The sequence below is a fragment of the Phoxinus phoxinus genome (assembly GCF_949152265.1).
Source record: "Phoxinus phoxinus genome assembly, chromosome: 23".
In the NCBI taxonomy this organism is placed as follows: Eukaryota; Metazoa; Chordata; class Actinopteri; order Cypriniformes; family Leuciscidae; genus Phoxinus; species Phoxinus phoxinus.
This window is the reverse complement of record NC_136898.1, coordinates 940001-959963: the sequence shown is the minus strand read 5'-3', so window position 1 is coordinate 959963 and position 19963 is coordinate 940001. Positions and strand designations below refer to the sequence as shown.

Genomic DNA, 19963 nt, shown 5'->3' with positions numbered 1-19963 from the left:
TGGAGTGCTGTCAATACAGAGAACAACGACAAAAATCGGTGTTGCCTACACAGTGTTATCCTCTTTTTAAAATTTGCACCCTATTGACTTGAATGGGGCAAGTTTTAAACCTGCTTTTAGCCTCTTAACATACTTAATGTTTCATTACAAGTGCCCAGCCATGTTGAGTGATTCCTTCAGAGTGAACACGAGTGAATCTGACTGCAGTAGATGTGAAAGACATGAATAAAAATGATGTTATATCAGCCAGCGCACATACCTGTATTTAGTTCCTGTTTTCGGTCGAAGTCCAAAGTAGTCGATTGTCGAGTTGAAGCGCATAGGTTTAGTTACTTAGATCACGCGCGTGAACTCGACAATCGACTACTTTGGACTTCGACCGAAAACAGGAACTAAATACAGGTCTGTGTGCTTGTTGATATAACATCATTTTTATTCATATCTTTCACATCTACTGCAGTCAGATTCACTCGTGTTCACTCTGAAGGAATCACTCAACATGGCTGGGCACTTGTAATGAAACATTAAGGATGTTAAGAGGCTAAAAGCAGGTTTAAAACATGCCCCATTCAAGTCAATAGGGTGCAAATTTTAAAAAGAGGATAACACAGTGTAGGCAACACCGATTTTTGTCGTTGTTCTCTGTATTGACAGCACTCCAAATTTACTAAAAATTGAGCTCAATGTTAAAATTGACCGGAGTTCTCCTTTAAAGCAGATTAATAACACCACGTAGACACATAAACAACATTAAAAGCTGGATTTTCACCACAGGGGGACTTTAACATGTGATCAAATATGTTAAGCCAAAGAAAAAAACGAACCCTGCTGGAAGTCATAATTCAAGACGTTTTGATGTGGTGAAGAAAACTTTCAAAAGTGGCACTGCAAAAACCAGCAAACAAAAATACAAACTAACATTAAATGACAAAGCTACCCTGCATCACATCTGGCAAGTGACAGAACAGAAGTTACTTAATTAGCTATATAATAAGGATGATACTTGTGTCAGTCGATAATAATAAACTTTATTTTATATAGCACATTTAAAAGCAGCTTCTCAAGGCACTTTACACAATAAAATATATACGAGGAAAACAATACACAATTAGAAATACAAAGCTTACAAAAAACATGTAAATGTTGAAATGTTATTTATTTCTTGGTATGTAAATATATCCAGCTATCAGGACTGCTTAAAGTTACTCACGCGAGAGATTAAAAAATGGATAAGAAATTCACGAGCTTTAAGTGTTTGGTAATAAAAGGCAATAAGCCCCGAAAGAGGAGGCCGACACCATCTGCAATCTAACGACATGTTCAGCGATCGCGCACACATCAACAAATTAGCCTACATATCAGAAGTCGATCAAACCAGTATTTGGCTACCATTAGATAGTTAAGTTAACGTTATGTGGTATCCGGGAAAACACGACCATGAAACCAATTAATCGAACTCGCGATTCTACAAAATGCCTTTTAAATTTTATAATCGCAGTGCTCATACTCACATAACGTCTTGAAACTTGTGACGATGAATATCTTCTCTTGGGAATGTTTGTTTCGGTCTTCAGCACCGGCGGGTTAGGCTCAGGTTCGGCTCTGTTCGCTTTCCCGCCCATTCGCATTTGAATTCAACATATCAACGGTTTTCCTCAGGCGCCCTTTATGCGTTCATCCAACACAGATTTTTCACTTTCGACTTGATAGATTGACAGAGAACAATTAAATATATTCGGTGAATATAATGTTTTTAATTTTAAGCGAAGACCTTAATCTATGATTAGTAGCCTAATGTATTTTTTTGTATGGGGATAATTTTTTGGAAGTAATTTATTGAGCCAATATTCCACAATTTTTCCAAATTATTATTTTTTAATAAATGGATTTGTCTGACCTCACTGGCAGATATTTGTTCTTGTTTTAAGCACAAACTCAAATTATTATTTTTTCAGAAAACAAGACTTAATATCGTCAGTCACTTGTAAAAGTATTTTGATTTAAGAATGTTTAGAATGATTTTTTGCAGTATGATGATGATGATGATTACGTGTATGACACCTCACAAACAGAAGTTTATCACATAAGCCAACAACAGCTGTTTAACATCACAGACTCAAGCGGTCAGTCGTTAACAGTGTTGCTTTCAATGCTTTTAATTAGGAAAACATGAGTAATAACCCTGGAGTTGCAGGAGAGGACCTGAAAGAACACACACACACACACACATCTGCCTGCTTCAAAATTACACTTTATTGGGTTCATGAAAACTGTGCTGACATATTTTATTGGATTTTGAAGAACTATGTTGACACGGTGAATTTCATAGGATGTTTAATGCGAGTTTTGAGCAAAGACGGCGCTCGCAAACACAGTTTTCCAGGGTCGATTCTCCGCTCTCTCCGCCACAATAAAAAGCAAACAAAACGAAATCAAATCATATACTTTGATCAATCGCCATGCTCCTCAGAATCAAATAACCATAAATAACTCAAAATAGCAGCTCCAGTTGCCTTCATGACACGTTTTAGGATGAAAAATAAGCAGAATGAAGGCAGATTTCATGATCTTTCAGATCCGTATGTGTCTCTCTGTGGCCTTTTAGTCACATGATACAATTTCTGAGGGTCACAGTATCTTTCTAAGGTCACAAGAACACCTATATAAAGCATTTGTGTTAGACACATTTCCAAATGACAGATAAAATACTGTAAAGTCTGACTAGATGCGCAGCTTTAACATCAACAAAAATATGATTAGAGAATATAAAAAATATATTTCCTTTTAGCTATTTCAGGGTTATTATTGTTAACTAAAACTAAAACCATTTTAAAAAATCATTACTTGAAATTAAATAAACATTACCTGAAAAAAAAAAAAAAACGTATTTTATTTCAGCCAGTTCCAAGGCAACATTTCTCGTTTTTGTTTAAACTAAAACTTAATAAAAACTACACAGACAATTAGACATAGCCCTACTTACCAAAAATATAAATAAAAAACACAAAATAACTAAAACTAAAACCATTAAAAAATATTTTCATTATTTGAAATAAAATGTTTTTTATAAAATACAAATATTTCAAATATTACCAAGGCAATATTTCTAAATAAAACTAAAATGTAATAAAACTAGACATATTTACAAAAAAATAACTCTACATGCCTAACACAACACTGTATTCATTATGACATTATATTATCATTACTTTTAACCACTTCATCTCTTGAATACATTGCTTAGTCTATTGTTTATTTATTCTATTTGTCTGTCTGTCTGTATATGTATGTTGTTGTCCTGCACTGTTTGTATTGTGACCTGATCCATGTCATGAGCATTTCAATAAGCTGTGCAAATGACAAATAATATGAACTTATTTGCTTTTTAATGTCATTAAAGGTGCAGTGCTCACCAAAACAAACACTCCCCTACCCAAGAGGACCACACCCCTATCTTAAAAGCTCCGCCCCCTAATTCACAAACACGCCCCTTACTGCTGATTGGCTACAAGTGTGTTTTGGCGTTCGGATCCACTTTTAACAGCGTTTCTCAGAAATCGCTCACTGCACCTTTAAGTGCTCTCGTATCCTCAAGTTTCTAGATAGTCTGAAGGATGGGTTCATGGCTGGTCTGTCCAATAGTCTTTATAAGTCACAACATAACAGAAGGGAATGTTAGTCCTGAGAATTACTCAAACTGAAAACAACATCTCTGCCTAATGAGTTTCTCACTGAAATACAGTACGAGTGCAATGCATGGGACTTTAATGGCTTTTCATCTTCTTGTGTATCTGTTCAACTCAAGTTATTAATTTAGCGATAGACTGATATTGTTTAGGCCGATATTTGGTCATTTTTTTTTAATGATTCAGAATCAGCTAACGTTTGCAACCACTAAAGGTAGTATTTTGCAATTGCGAACAGTGCTAACCATTGGAGCATTATAATGGATAAATAATGCAATTAAAAATGCAATTATATATCATCATTATAATGGCTATAATATTATAATTTGAATTTTCCGTTAGTGGCGGGGAAGTGTTGCGTCATAAATGATGGAAAATTGCCAGAGAAAGAGTTCAAACTAAATCCATTAAACAATGCAATGATGAAATCACTTTGGTTCTCGTGTGAACGGGCCTTCGGTCCGTGACATTCACACTGTGTGTGACATTATCCGGCAGAAATTAGTTCTCGGAGCCTTTAAAGCGGGTGCCGTGCTCTCGATTAATCACAGGAGAGATTCTCTCGGTGTCTGAGCATTATATTCATGAAGAAACCTTTAGATGCAGCACATGATCTGAGAGGTCAATGCGAAGCACCTTCGTCTGTATGTCTGTGACTTATTGAGTAAGGGTTTTCATGAACATTTGCATTCGGGCTCTCCATAAACACCCATTGTGTTTGAATACTGAATGCCTTAATGTAAATGATGACAGGAATAATTCCCGCTCTCAGATGAGTCTAGCAGAGCTTGACATTAATCATATAACGGGTCATACGCTGAAAGATACAGCTCAACATGTGTGCTATTACAAAACTCCTTTCTCATGAAGCACACACAGATTGACAAGGTGATTTGATGCTTCTTTTTTAATATGGAAATGAATTCAGATGAAAATATTGTATTGTCTGTTCTTCCACTGCCCTCTGCTGGAGAAACTCCAACCGCGTCTCCAGCAGATCACAGGCTTGAGAAGATATCAGAATCAGATTATATTTGAACATATAACATTTTAAAATGTTCTTCACACTAAGATAAAATTATTATTTTAAGAACTGATTCTTCACTGTAAAATCCCTTATTTTTAACAGTAGTTTGTTTCAGATCTGTGAATAAACCTTTTGCAACTGAACATTGAAACATTTTGGCTACAAAGTGCAATTAAAAATATATCAGCATTGTAATTATTAAATAATGCAATGCAATACACATGGCATTGATAATTTTGAAAATAATTTAGTTCAATATTTGCAGCCACCAAAAGAAATGAAAGAGAAGTTTTTTTTTGGGTGAATTTCGTAAAGTATTATTATAGCAAATAAGTGATCATTTAATCATTAAATTAAGGCCAGTGTCATTTTAGTATATGTTAATTTTGGCATTTTAGTATATATTTTAATTTTAGTTAAATATTTAGTCATTTTGCTTTGTGCTTTTGCCATTTTATATTTCTATTTTTATTTCAGTTTTAATAATTTAAAATAAAAACATTATTGCATTACTCATTTGTATTGTATTATCTGCATTACTAATTTTGTTTTATTTCAGCTTTATTTCAATTAATGAAAAACTTCCATTTCAATAGAATAGATTTAGTTAACACTGGTATCGGCCCATAATGGGTTTGTAATCAAACCCTTTCAAAAGTTTAGTTGCACCTAATGACTGTTTGACAGTCTCAGCTCTGCATTAGTGTGAACAGATTATTATAGAGCAAAACTCAAACCCCTAATTAGAATATAATGAATGAAGTGAGCGAATCCAGGCCTGTAAACACGTTTTTCACATCGTACAGTCACTTCTGCCCTGTGATTTCCACTAGAGGCCAGCATTTAATTCACGTTTGGTCACCCTGAACACACAGAGACCGGCCTCAATACACCCAGACAACAGCATCTCCATTTGAATCATGTAATAATACAGCGCTCTTATTAGACGTTGCGTTCGCTCAAGTCTCCTGTAGAATAAACAACCATGTTGCCATGAGAACAAGCAGCAGAACTCACTGAGCAAACACTCAAAGTGCCAGTGAAAGTGCAGCACAATGAGTCTGGACCAGAAACACACAGGTATCAGAGCAAAACCACATCAGACTGGACCGGATACACACAGGTATCAGAGCAAAACCACATCAGACTGGACCGGATACACACAGGTATCAGAGCAAAACCACATCAGACTGGACCGGATACACACAGGTATGAGAGCAAAACCACATCAGACTGGAGCGAAAACACAGGTATCAGAGCAAAACCACATCAGACTGGACCGGAAACACACGTATCAGTGCAAAACCACATCAGACTGGACTGAAAACACACAGGTATCAGAGCAAAACCACATCAGACTGGACCGGAAACACACAGGTATCAGTGCAAAACCACATCAGACTGGACCGGATACACACAGGTATCAGTGCAAAACCACATCAGACTGGACCGGATACACACAGGTATCAGTGCAAAACCACATCAGTCTGGACCGGAAACACAGGTATCAGAGCAAAACCACATCAGACTGGACCGGAAACACACAGGTATCAGAGCAAAACCACATCAGACTGGACCTGAAACACAGGTATCAGAGCAAAACCACATCAGACTGGACCGGAAACACAGGTATCAGAGCAAAACCACATCAGACTGGACCGGAAACACACAGGTATCAGTGCAAAACCACATCAGAATGTACCGGAAACAAAGGTATCAGAGCAAAACCACATCAGACTGGACTGAAAACACACAGGTATCAGAGCAAAACCACATCAGACTGGACCTGAAACACACAGGTATCAGAGCAAAACCACATCAGACTGGACCTGAAACACACAGGTATCAGTGCAAAACCACATCAGACTGGACCGGATACACACAGGTATCAGAGCAAAACCACATCAGTCTGGACCGGAAACACAGGTATCAGAGCAAAACCACATCAGACTGGACCGGAAACACAGGTATCAGAGCAAAACCACATCAGACTGGACCTGAAACACACAGGTATCAGTGCAAAACCACATCAGACTGGACCTGAAACACACAGGTATCAGAGCAAAACCACATCAGACTGGACCTGAAACACACAGGTATCAGTGCAAAACCACATCAGACTGGACCTGAAACACACAGGTATCAGAGCAAAACCACATCAGACTGGACCGGAAACACAGGTATCAGAGCAAAACCACATCAGACTGGACCGGAAACACACAGGTATCACAGCAAAACCACATCAGACTGGACCGGAAACACACAGGTATCAGTGCAAAACCACATCAGACTGGACCTGAAACACACAGGTATCAGTGCAAAACCACATCAGACTGGACCGGAAACACAGGTATCAGAGCAAAACCACATCAGACTGGACCGGAAACACAGGTATCAGAGCAAAACCACATCAGACTGGACCGGAAACACACAGGTATCAGAGCAAAACCACATCAGACTGGACCTGAAACACAGGTATCAGAGCAAAACCACATCAGACTGGACCGGAAACACAGGTATCAGAGCAAAACCACATCAGACTGGACCGGAAACACACAGGTATCAGTGCAAAACCACATCAGAATGTACCGGAAACAAAGGTATCAGAGCAAAACCACATCAGACTGGACTGAAAACACACAGGTATCAGAGCAAAACCACATCAGACTGGACCTGAAACACACAGGTATCAGAGCAAAACCACATCAGACTGGACCTGAAACACACAGGTATCAGTGCAAAACCACATCAGACTGGACCGGATACACACAGGTATCAGAGCAAAACCACATCAGTCTGGACCGGAAACACAGGTATCAGAGCAAAACCACATCAGACTGGACCGGAAACACAGGTATCAGAGCAAAACCACATCAGACTGGACCTGAAACACACAGGTATCAGTGCAAAACCACATCAGACTGGACCTGAAACACACAGGTATCAGAGCAAAACCACATCAGACTGGACCTGAAACACACAGGTATCAGTGCAAAACCACATCAGACTGGACCTGAAACACACAGGTATCAGAGCAAAACCACATCAGACTGGACCGGAAACACAGGTATCAGAGCAAAACCACATCAGACTGGACCGGAAACACACAGGTATCACAGCAAAACCACATCAGACTGGACCGGAAACACACAGGTATCAGTGCAAAACCACATCAGACTGGACCTGAAACACACAGGTATCAGAGCAAAACCACATCAGACTGGACCGGAAACACACAGGTATCAGAGCAAAACCACATCAGACCAGATGGGTGGTTTTGGGGGGATTTGGTGGATTTGGGGGAACAGATAAAAAAGTTTAAGAATTGGTCATTGAAGAACATCAAAACTCTGGGTGACTCGATAACACTTTACAATTAGGTTAACATGAACTAACAATGAACAATACTTCTAATCTACAGCATTATTCAATCTTAGTTAATGTTGTTCACAGCATTTGCTAATGTTAGCATACAACTTTTGATGCATTTGGCTATAGGCTATTTAATGCACTGTGAACTAACATTATATTGTCACTATGTATGTAACATTAGCAAAGAGATGTTTTAGAAAATATTGCTCAATATTGTCTAATGCACTAATGAGGATTTATTGTAAAGTGTTACCAATTCATGTTTGTGCTTTATTCAAATACATGTTACTAGAAGCATTTACATTCAAGCCAAAAGACAAACACAAGGTCACATGTGAGATGCATTACAAAACTAATAGAAACTAGACATCAAATGAGAACAACTATCGTTCAAATCAGTTATGCATCCTATTTTAAGTATTATGCATGGCATGAATATAAAAATGCATAATGCAAAATCTTCCCGAAAGTTGTTAAACAAGTTACAGTAGACAAACACTTGTTTAATTATTGCTCATAAATAACACGAGTGGATCGCAAACGAATCCAAATATGGTGTTTAAAAAGCGTGCCATGATGATGTAATGATACCAAACATTCACATGGAGGTTTTGTGTGGGGCAAAAGGGCAAAATGAGTCTGATCTACCCGCCCATGACAACCATCACCAACCCACACACAACAGCGGCAGCAGCAGCTCACAATCACACTCACTCATGACATTCACTGAACATAAACACACTTTAAACACGCTAAAACTCTGCTGAAACTCACCGAGATCGATCCCGATCGATGATGACGTCACCACCGCGGCAGAAGACCGACTGAACTGGTTTATTCCATAAAGGTGTCATGAGGAGACTTTAGTTTAACAGGTGAGTTTACCAACACAGTGGGAGTTAGGACACGCTAAACTGACGTGTTTCATCAACTACTGTAGAGTGTGTCGATCTCATTTTAATTTAAAATTAAACTAGGTAAATTATAGCCTACATTTCAAATTATTTTGCGCGCGAAGAGAGACGGTTGAACTTTTGATGACTTTGGATGATATCGTGAAAGCGCGATTTCGGTTTGTCATCAAAATGCGTTTATTTTAGGCTACATTATTTTATTAGAATATTTCTAACAATGTTAGAAAATTAATCGTAATAATGTAGGCTAATAACATTTATTCCAAACCGACTTGTAAACCGAAATCTTCAATGGACCCTTTTCACAGACTGATAAAGATTTTTAACTGTCATCAACATCGAAAATCCTGCAGTTTTTTATATATTAATAAATTACAAAAAGTACATTCATAACATTATACATTGTATTATATTACATTGTATTATACTAACCATTTAACACTGTTGTGAGGGTGTTTCTAATACGCTGTGTGAGTGACAGTAAAGTTAAAGTTGACATCTGACTGCAATTATCAATCTCTCTATTTTTTCCCTCTTTTTGAAAGTTGTGAAACACTATTATTGAGTTTTTCTTTTACTATGTGAGCAAATGGATACACAAAAAAAAGATTTTATGTAGTCTCATTCACCACGATAGAAGTTTACCCAACTATGACGACTTCCGCTTCTGAGAAATACTGAATGTGAAAAGGCCTGTTGTCTCACTGTTAACATTAAAAATACTCATATAATTTTTGCAAATATTTTTTGATGCTGTTTAGTTCATCCTGAGCATCAAAACAATGACTAGCCCTACTTACTATCAAACTAGTCACTTGTAACTTTGCTGTAGTTCACGTAATTCCCTTACAATGATGGTATCATACCATGGTATATTTGGACCTTCTGTGGTAAAGTTAGTGTTAGTTAACTATTCCTCCTACACTGTAAAAAATATTGTGAATAAAACAGGTTATTGAAAAACGTTTTACAAGAAAATACTGTTGTTCTACTTGTGTTGGCCTACTTGTAGTTTTTTTGTAATGTACTGTAAAATTTCCAGCAATTTCTGAGGTAAAATTGTTTCTACGCCAAAAAAAAATTCTGTGTACCTGATCTGAACTTTAAGAATGACTAATGTAATATAATTTGAACAATGTAAAAGTGGTTAATTTATGCCTTGTCCACACTAATACGGTTTCGTTTTGAAAACGCAACTTTTTCTCTCAGTTTTGGCCTTCCGCTCACACCGAGACAGCGTTTTTATTAATGAAAACGAAGCTTTTTGAAAACGCTCTCCAAAGTGGATAAATGTGAAAACGCCGTTTTCACGTTGTAGTGTGGACTGTCAAAATGGAGGTATTTAAAAACGATGATGTAAGTTTAGTCATGTGACGCATATTGTATCAAAAGATATTGATGTTTATACCAGTATTGTGCGTGTTATGTGCGATTCACTTTTACACAGTTGCTAAAATATGTTACTTAACATCACAGTCCAGCAAAGATGACAGAAAATTCACATTTGCTGTCTTGCGGCAAAGCATGACCTATGGAAATCTGTCTTCTTGTTCATCAGGTGACTGACATATAAATCTGAAGATGATGTTTTGTGTCGCCCCATCGGAGCAGTGACGGACATGAACGGGAAAGGCTGTAATCTGATGGTTTCCCCCTGCAGTATGGCTCAGGTACCTCAGCTGAGGATCCACACGGGTCACTCGTCTTCCCCATCCCTCCATCCCGACTCCACCTCGGGAAGCTCGGCCCTCAGTCTCCGCCGGCAGGTGCTGATCAATGGGAAGTTGGGCTTTCCACAGCCGTCACGTCATCAAGCTCCGTCGCTTTCACTCCCAGTCCCAGCATCCTCTTCCAAACAATCTGTTCGACCCAGCTGCACGGACAACGGTAAGAAAAATCAAGAATAAACACCTCAGGTTTAAAGGCATAGAATTTGCTGTGACAGAATATCCTGGCGTTTTCAATGGCTTTGAAAGTATGGAAACTTGTTTACTTTTTATTTCATAATTCAGACTTTTTCCTCATAATTGCGAGTTTACATCTCAGAATTCTGAGTTTACGTTTCTCCATCTTTTTTTTCCTACCATGGAATGAAAAAAATAAAGGTAATTACGACCAAATTTTCTTGCATTTGCAAGATTACATCCGGCCTAAAAAGGTAATTTTGACTTTTTACCTCACAATTTAGTTTTTTTTTCTCATACAGGTGAAACTCGAAAAAAATGTATATCGTGCAAAAGTTCATTTATTTCAGTAATTCAACTTAAAAGGTGAAACTAATATATTATATAGACTTATTACATGCAAAGTGAGATATTTCAAGCCTTTATTTGTTATAATTGTGATGATTATGGCTTACAGATTATGGAAACCCCAAATTCAAAATTAGAATATTGTGAAAAGGTTTTCATAAGCTGTAAGCCATAATCATCAAAATTATAACAAATAAAGGCTTGAAATATCTCACTTTGTCTATATAGTATATTAGTTTCACCTTTTAAGTTGAATTACTGAAATAAATGAACTTTTGCACGATATTATAATTTTTCGAGTTTCACCTGTATGTGCAAGTTTATATCTCGTAGTTGTTTTAAACTTTTAATTGAGAGATTACATCTGAGTTTACATCTACAAATTCCGGGGTTTTTTTCTGCCATGGAATAAAAAATAAAAAAGCTTTATTTTTATTTTTATATATATCACAATTATGATTTTTTTCTTGGAATTGTGTGGAAAAAAGGTCTAAATTGTGTGGAAAAAAGGTCTAAATTGTGAGGAAAAAAGTCAGAATTGTGAGGGAAAAAGTCACAATTACCTTTTTTATTTCTTACCACCTTTTATTTGGTTAATCTGTGGCAGAAATGAGCTTCCACATGAAAGTGCAGGCGCTGTTCATAATGTAAGAGGGCCACGTCCGCAGTGAGGATGAAATAGGCCGTATCTCCATCCCTGCTCAGCCCACTGAGCCACAACACCAGACATGATGCTTTGAATTAGATAAGGGACAATCCAACATCCACTCACATTTAAATAGCACTTCCAGCCTTCATTTCCTCTCACACTGTCAGATAACAGGTATTTCATCACAAGTGGACTTGAATTGAACTTAATCAGTCCTGTGTATATAGTACAGGTTAATAAACTCAACATTAAACCCATTTACTTTCTTAACTTACACTTCTGTTGTGCTTTGAAATGACTTTCCTCCTGCCGACATCATCAATGCCCGATATAGACACAATTTCACCATTAAATCAATTAATCTTTGGTAAAATCATGAAGAAAAGTGAGTTAAAACACATTTTGTGTTATGAAAATTGAAAAATGCTGAAAATTTTGGCCAAATACTTCTTTATATTTGAAAGCCGATAACCGATATATCGGCCGATAAATCTAAATCCAATTTTATATAATTTTTGAGAGCCTGATTACAAAAACAAAAGTCTCACCATTAAAATCCACGTCCCAAACACACAATTATGATGTTCTCATGATAATGTTATGAAGCCGATATGACAGACATGTTGCACTGAACTGCATTTTCCTTTTTTGAAGCGATTTCAATCATATTTCAAGCAGTTCAGAATCATCATCTGAAGAGTCTCAGCTGAAGGAAATAATACATTATTTATCGGTTTTAATATATCGCCCAAATTTTCTTATCAGGCCGATAATATTAAAAATGAACATATATCGGCCGAGACCGATATGGTGGCCGATATATCGTGCATCCCTAACATTTTCATGTTTATTTCTGAAGCGCTTTATACAGTACAGATCGTTTCAAAGCAGCTTCACAGTAATAAACAAGAAAAAAATTGTTTCAATATCATCAATTATGAAAGAAATTCAGATTCTGCTATAAACAGCTCTACAGAAGACAATAGTGTAATTTTGGTTAAATTTTGATTTAGTTGATGTGAGCCGTTATTGATATTGTCATAATCATAAACCTGCCTTGTTTTATTGAAATATAGTGACTCATCTGGTCTCGTCCTCCCCCAAAAACACAGATTTACATACTGGTATATATATATATATATCATTTCAATACCGTCCAGCAGCTCCGACCACGACTTCTTCCCCAAACCCTCGCTCTCATATTTGTGATGATTAACCGAGCAGAATACCTAAATGAGCCAAAGCAGAGAGAGAAACTCGTTAGGACTTAACAGAGCAGAAACGCTCCTCTGGCTTATAGGAATTCCATGACTATTCATGTGTTTCTGTTTGATAGAGAGCGGAAATATCACAAAAAGCGCCAGTAAATAATTATAAAAAATGTTCATAGTTTAAATTAAATGTTGAGTTTGCTGTACAAAAATAATTGATAGCTGAAAATTACGTATTGATTCGTGATTTGTAACCCAGTATTGTTGTTGAAGCACAACTTCCCTTTAATGACGACTTTCATGCACAATTTTGCAATATTCAACTCAATATATAAATTTGCTAAGCATGAAAAGACAACAGAGGCCATCTTTATGTTTTTTTTATGGTTCTTTATTAAATATCTGCATTCTTTATGTGTAATTTGCAAACTTAAGACATTCTGGTGAAGTTGCTTCTAATCTACAACAGGAAATCAATAAAACCGTTTCTTCCGCAAAGGTTGAATAAGCAGTAACAAGGAAATATTCTCAAAAGGCAAAGTTATGAACAAACGTTGTTCCAGTAACGTTAATAGAACGTTCGTTCTACGTTATCTGGTCTGCAATAATGTTCTCAAAACGCATAATTTATACGTTATTCATGGAAAGTTTTTACCTGAAACATTTAGTTGGATGACGTTTTTTAAATGTAACAATTTGTTTCGGAATGTTCAGAGAACATTCAAATGTAACATTTCCATAATGTGTGAAGAATGGAATGTTCACTTTAAGGCGAGACACTACAGGTGAATAGGGTAACATTTTAAAATAATAGATATCACCATGAAACTTCCTCAGTTGATTACTTACACAAGTTCATAAAAAAAATGTATTACAAGTTTTTGAAATTTGTATGTTTAATTATGCAAATTAGGCATTATCTCATTAAATATGCGCAATTTTGCATGTATTTTCGGTAGATAGATCTGAACATATGATAAAGCCAGGTGCAAAATTCTTTTTTCATTTTGATTACACACAAGATGAAAAAAGATGTTCAGAGGGATTTCAGGATATATGCTTTCATTACCTAGGAAATCTAAGTATACTGTCCATAGCCTTAAAAAATCGATTTTTGCCATATTTTTTTATATTAAAATGTCACATAAATCAGCCCAGGAATGATTTATTAACAAATCTCTCTGAACATATCTTCAGAATACTGCTAAGTGTGTAACTGGAGAGTTTGGTGTACATCGGCTGAGATGTGTCACTGGAGAATGACAAAAAACTCATTTTGAAAAAAAGGCATTTAAAGATTTGTAATGTAAAAATTCATACTTTTTTAGTTGAAACAACTATTTACTGACACAATATCTCATCAAATCATTAGCAACAACAATACAAACCACCTAAATCACATAAAAACTTATAAACACAGCATTTATGGCCTTCAACTGAGCAGAAAAACAGCCAAACACACACATCTGAATGTCAGAGCGCGTCACATGATGCATCTGAACCAATCACGGTGTCAGAAATTGACATCAGCCAATGAGATTTCGCTTTTAGGGTTAAATGCCCATTATACTTTCACGATTGGTTGCTGATAAAAAGGAAATTACCATATTTGGATCCGACAGCATTGCACAGAAGAGAGAGAGCTTTCCAGCGGTGTGTGTGTGTGTGATTAAAGGAAGAAGACAGAGATCGCGGAGCAGCGGGATGATTCAGAACGACAACTTTTGTTGAATTTCAGAGAAATCTACAGACGCAAATAGACAAAGTTAGTAAAATAAAGACCTAAATGTGTATTTTGGACTTTTTTTCACCACAAGTCTGAAAGAAGACATGTTATTGAAGACAAATAGCCCAAAATCTAAAAAATGGACATTTTCAGAACATCACAACTAAATGGGAACGTTTAAATGGAAACAGTCTTAGAGCATGTATTTGTTATCTGGATAGTAATCAGGATACGCATCCGAACAGACCAATTATTGTTCTTTATGGGTTTTTGGGTTTGGTCTGATGGGTTAGTGGACCCGAGGTGACCCCGTGAGTCCTAGAGCTCCTCCTGTCCAATTTTAGGGGAAAATCGTCCAAATAGATTTATTAGGTGCCGAAATAACACCACAGACACAGTGTATGGAAGTAACATAATGACAAATGTTTCTGAAACAAAAAAGCGTGTTGAATTGCAATACTTGAACAAATATACATTGCATTGACCCTGCTTGCATTTTAATGCATTGTATTTTTAGGTCTTGCATTTTTATGGGCTGAAATTCAACATGGTTGTATATTTAAAGGTGAACTATGCAGGTTTTTTTACATTAACTGAACAGCTTCGGAGTCATTGGAATGGTTATATTACTTTTTTCGGGTTGAATGGTGGTCGTCTCGCACCCCCCTATCGCCTGTGATCGGGAAAACTACCCTTGCAACTTTGGGCAACTTTTTCCCGGATGTCAAAATGTTGAATTTTCTGTCGAATTTGAACCACTGAATTTGTGGAGGCGAATGTGTAAAGCGAAATAAAATGGACCGAAAATTTGCCTGTCGAATATTATAGGTTGTATTTTTAAACAGAATGGATATTTTTGGATATTCAGTGAAATCTGAAAGAAGAATATGGATTATTGAATTTTTAAAAATGAAAACGTGTGTGAAATGTTTTGAATTGAAATATTCACAGCTTAAATATATACGACCATGTTGAATTTCAGCCCATAAAAATGCAAGCCCTAAAAATACAATGCATTAAAATGCATGCAGGGTCAATGCAGTGCATATTTTTTCAAGTAGTGCAATTCAACACGCTTTTATGTTTCAGAAACATTTGTCATTATTTTACTTCCACACACTGTGTAATCAGCATGGGAAAATCTCAGAGTAAAACTGGGAGTTGTGAAAAATATGATGCACTGAGAAGTGTATCATCTTTTTACTCTTTTAATTTATTTTATAACTGTTTTAATTTGTTTGTGATTATTTAAATTCCTTTCTGTAAAGCACTTTGACTTGCCACAGTGTATGAAATGTGCAATATAAATAAGCTTGCCTTGCCTGAGGAAGCCGGATATCTGGAGGGCAGAAAGCCTGTGATCGACTGAAACGCACAGCTTGATTATTAGTTCTCTGCTGGAGTCTTTTACTGCCAGTTTTTCCTGTTCTTTAATGGCACGATTTCCATCAGACAGGCTGAACTTTAGTATTACATGACTTCTGGACTTTTCGCTCTTTTACAGAACTCTTACAGAAGATGTTATATAACACAAGCGTGCATTATCTTCATTCAGTCATGGGTTATTATAAATGTCTGATGGCTCTTTCTCAGGTTACTTGTCTTTGGGGATGAACAGAAATGTTTTTGGGCCGTACGGCAGTTCAAACCTGCAGGTGACGAGCAACGCCATGCTGGTCCACAGTCTGGGTCCGGTTTCTCCATCTGTCACTCAAACTTCAGCCCTAAACAACCCGCCTCATTCACTCGCCGTTCCCTTCACTGACGCCAGGTAAATATCCGGAAATCTGTCCATTTAATGTCCATCTATGAGTGTTGCACTATATGCCAAATAGATCAATATACAAGTCATTATTTTCCCCTCTAAAGCTCAAATCTAATTTATGCTTCTACATATTCAAACTTGGCACATCATAATTTACTCACATTCATGTTGACTCTCCATGACTTTTTTCTCTGAATCTGAAATGCACTGCAAAAGTCACGTGGACAGGAAATCAATCAGGGTTATTGTTAACTAAAACTATTAAAAACATGTGTTAATCGAAATAAAGCTAAACATTAAGTTAAAAATCTTAAAAAAATAAAAATGATAAATGTTGACTTTCATCTCTGAATCTGAAATAAACTGAAATAAGTTTAAGTTGAAGCATTAAAATTATTAACTAAAAACTTAAAATAAAATAAAAATATATAGCAACATCTTTTTAAAGCACTAAAAAAGTAACTAAAATTAACATAAAAAAAATATAAAAGCTAATTCAAAATATTAAAGCCCCTATTTATCCCTTAAAACTCATCTTTGATCACCAAAATTACATATTTAAACATTCTTTATCAGTGAAAAAAATGTCTTCATGCCTTAAAATATCTTGAATGTAACTCGACACCCTTGCCTCATTTAGTATACGCGGTTCTATGAATATGCAAATGAGCCCCGCCTCCACCCACTCACTCACTCACTCAGAGATCAACTGGTTGACGATCACACGTTGATCTGATTGGTCAAGGTAGTGTGTGACGTCAGAAACACCAGCGATGTCAAACCGTGTTTTTGAGACTGTCTTTGGTTCTCTGCAGTTTTAAGCAGAAAATACTCAGCAATGCTGTCGACTTATGAACTTAAAGCAGTGTGTGTTAAAGCAGATTAATAACACCACATACACACATAAACTACAGTAAACGCTGGATTTACACCACAATGGGGACTTCAACTGAAAAAAGACAAAAACTTAAACTAAATTAAAAACAAATAAAAAGAATATAAGAAATAAAACTGAAATGACAGATCTGGCATGACATTATTGAGGTGATCTATTGCAGGTGTTTGCTGTCCAGAGAGTCTTTAGCCTCCACGACCCTCAGCCTCGCCGAGACCCAGTCGATCCGCAGCGGGAAACTGGACTGGCCGTACGGCTACCGGGTTCTGCCGCCTCTGGGTCTCACACACACATCAGAACCAGCGGATCTGACCCTCATGCCAGAATCCCTCTCCAACCCCTCATCTCTCCCTCATTACCTCTTCACGGAGGACCAGAGTCTCTCGTCCCGATGCAAGAAGAGAGCGCTGTCTTTATCTCCGCTCTCGGACGGACTCGGACTCGACCTCAACTCCATCATCAGAACCTCCCCGACCTCGCTCGTGGCGTATATCATCGGCTCCCGAAACTCCCCCGCAGCGTGTCCGACGCCTGGAGAGAAGAAAACATGTAAGTATACTTGCAGACAGACTAACTTAAGTACACTTCAAGTGTGTGCTATTTTGAAACCGCTAATTTTGTACCAAGTATGTTATAGTTGTAATTAAATTGTAGTAAAGCATAACTTTAATTGTACTTTTGTGTGCTAAATTGGAACAACTTCAATATACTTTAAGTATATGCCTGTGCAGGGACTAAATATATGCTTATAGTGATATTACAGTGTACTTTATTTGTGTTACAAATACATTTACGAGTGTCTTCGAAACATACAAGCAATATACCATAAGTGTATTTATTAGGGCTGTCAAACGATAGAATTTTTAATCGCGATTAATCACATTAATGTCATAGTTAACTCGCGATTAATCGCATTAATGTCATAGTTAACTCGCGATTAATCACATTAATGTCAGAGTTGACTCGCGATTAATCGCATTAATGTCAGAGTTAACTCGCGATTAATCACATTAATGTCATAGTTAACTCGCGATTAATCACATTAATGTCATAGTTAACTCGCGATTAATCACATTAATGTCATAGTTAACTCGCGATTAATCACATTAATGCCGTAGTTAACTCACGATTAATCACATTAATGTCATAGTTAACTCTCGATTGATCACATTAATGCCATAGTTAACTCACGATTAATCACATTAATGTCATAGTTAACTCACGATTAATCACATTAATGTCATAGTTAACTCACGATTAATCACATTAATGTCATAGTTAACTCACGATTATTCACATTAATGTCGTAGTAAACTCACGATTAATCACAATTAATCACATATTTTTATCTATTCTAAATGTCTCTTGATTTCTTTTTGTCACATTATTTTTTCTCATTTTAATGCTCTTATCAACATGGAAAAGTGGATCGACTTGCTTTGTGCAAATGTTTTTTATTGAAAACAACATATACTGTGTTCAATTTCACACTAACATTCTCACTTGGAGCAAATAATCTCTCACACAATGTAACTCTGTCCACCAATAAAAGGGTGAAAGAAATACTGACGAGGTGACGTTACTGATATTGAGGAGTGGGCGTAAAAACGCATCAGTGGTGTGTGTGTGTGTGTGTGCTTGACCATCAAGTGGTATTTAGACTGGACGATGATTGCTCAGTTCACAACGACACAACACACAGATCACTTTGGTCTTGTCAATTGAACCATTTGGCAACTTTTTAAAAGTAAACTTTCCATTCAGAATCGTATTGGCCTCCATTTCGGCGTCTCGCGCTCATCATTCATCCACTCAAAACGTAACGTAACGTTAAAGGGGTTCGCACACCGGACGAGAAGCGCAGCGCCTCGTATTTACAGTCCGAACACATTATTCTCTATGAGTGAACACACACCGGCGGCGCCATTCTGCGTTTTTATTGCTGGCCATAAACTGAGAAAGTGCGCGTGCGATGTGCGATACGAGTTGTCCTGACGCGGCGCTGCGCTTCTAGTCCACTCTTTGGCCGGTTCGCATCGCAAGCCCAAACCAGTGTGTGCGGCGCCTGTTGTTTTGTGTCTGGTCTCGCTAGATCCGGTGTGGTGTTGTAGTTTTAATAACGTTACTAGTTGTTGCAAAAGCATGTGAAAAAAACTACAAAGTTTGCTAGGCGTTAATCTCGCGATAAAAAAATGTACGCCGTTAAAATGGGTTTGCGTTAACGCCGTTAATAACGCGTTTAACGGACAGCCCTAAAAAAAGTTATTAATTTAGTTCATATATATATAGCCGCTCTGGAGAAAACCGTGATGCCATCGTCCAGCTCAGTTCAGTTCTCATATAATGATCAATGCAGGAGATCAATAATATTGCTGAATACTACATTAAATGTCCCCAACTAACTCAGCAATACAGTAACGTATACTTTCCCCCCCACTAGGGACTCCTTCGCCATTGCAGTCGGAT

At 37.0% G+C, this 19963-nt stretch overlaps 1 protein-coding gene and 1 long non-coding RNA gene across 3 annotated transcripts in view; one reads left to right on the top strand and one right to left on the bottom strand.

The window, feature by feature from the left end:
* The window catches only part of LOC306991637, a 54959-nt gene extending 53343 nt beyond the window's left edge, over window positions 1-1616 (bottom strand). Inside the window, exon 1 of the long non-coding RNA XR_013796139.1 lies at window positions 1512-1616. This is a non-coding gene — a long non-coding RNA (uncharacterized lncRNA). The remainder of the gene's footprint in view (window positions 1-1511) is intronic.
* An 8939-nt stretch (window positions 1617-10555) lies between these two features.
* The window catches only part of glis3 (GLIS family zinc finger 3), a 38776-nt gene continuing 29368 nt past the window's right edge, over window positions 10556-19963 (top strand). For both annotated transcript variants that reach the window (XM_079599682.1, XM_079599681.1), the window contains exons 1-4: window positions 10556-10886; window positions 16431-16608; window positions 17661-18046; window positions 19938-19963. The exon at window positions 19938-19963 is cut by the window's right edge and continues 576 nt beyond it. In XM_079599682.1, the coding sequence (XP_079455808.1) occupies window positions 10619-10886; window positions 16431-16608; window positions 17661-18046; window positions 19938-19963 (858 nt within the window). In that variant the 5' untranslated portion in view covers window positions 10556-10618. The remainder of the gene's footprint in view (window positions 10887-16430; window positions 16609-17660; window positions 18047-19937) is intronic.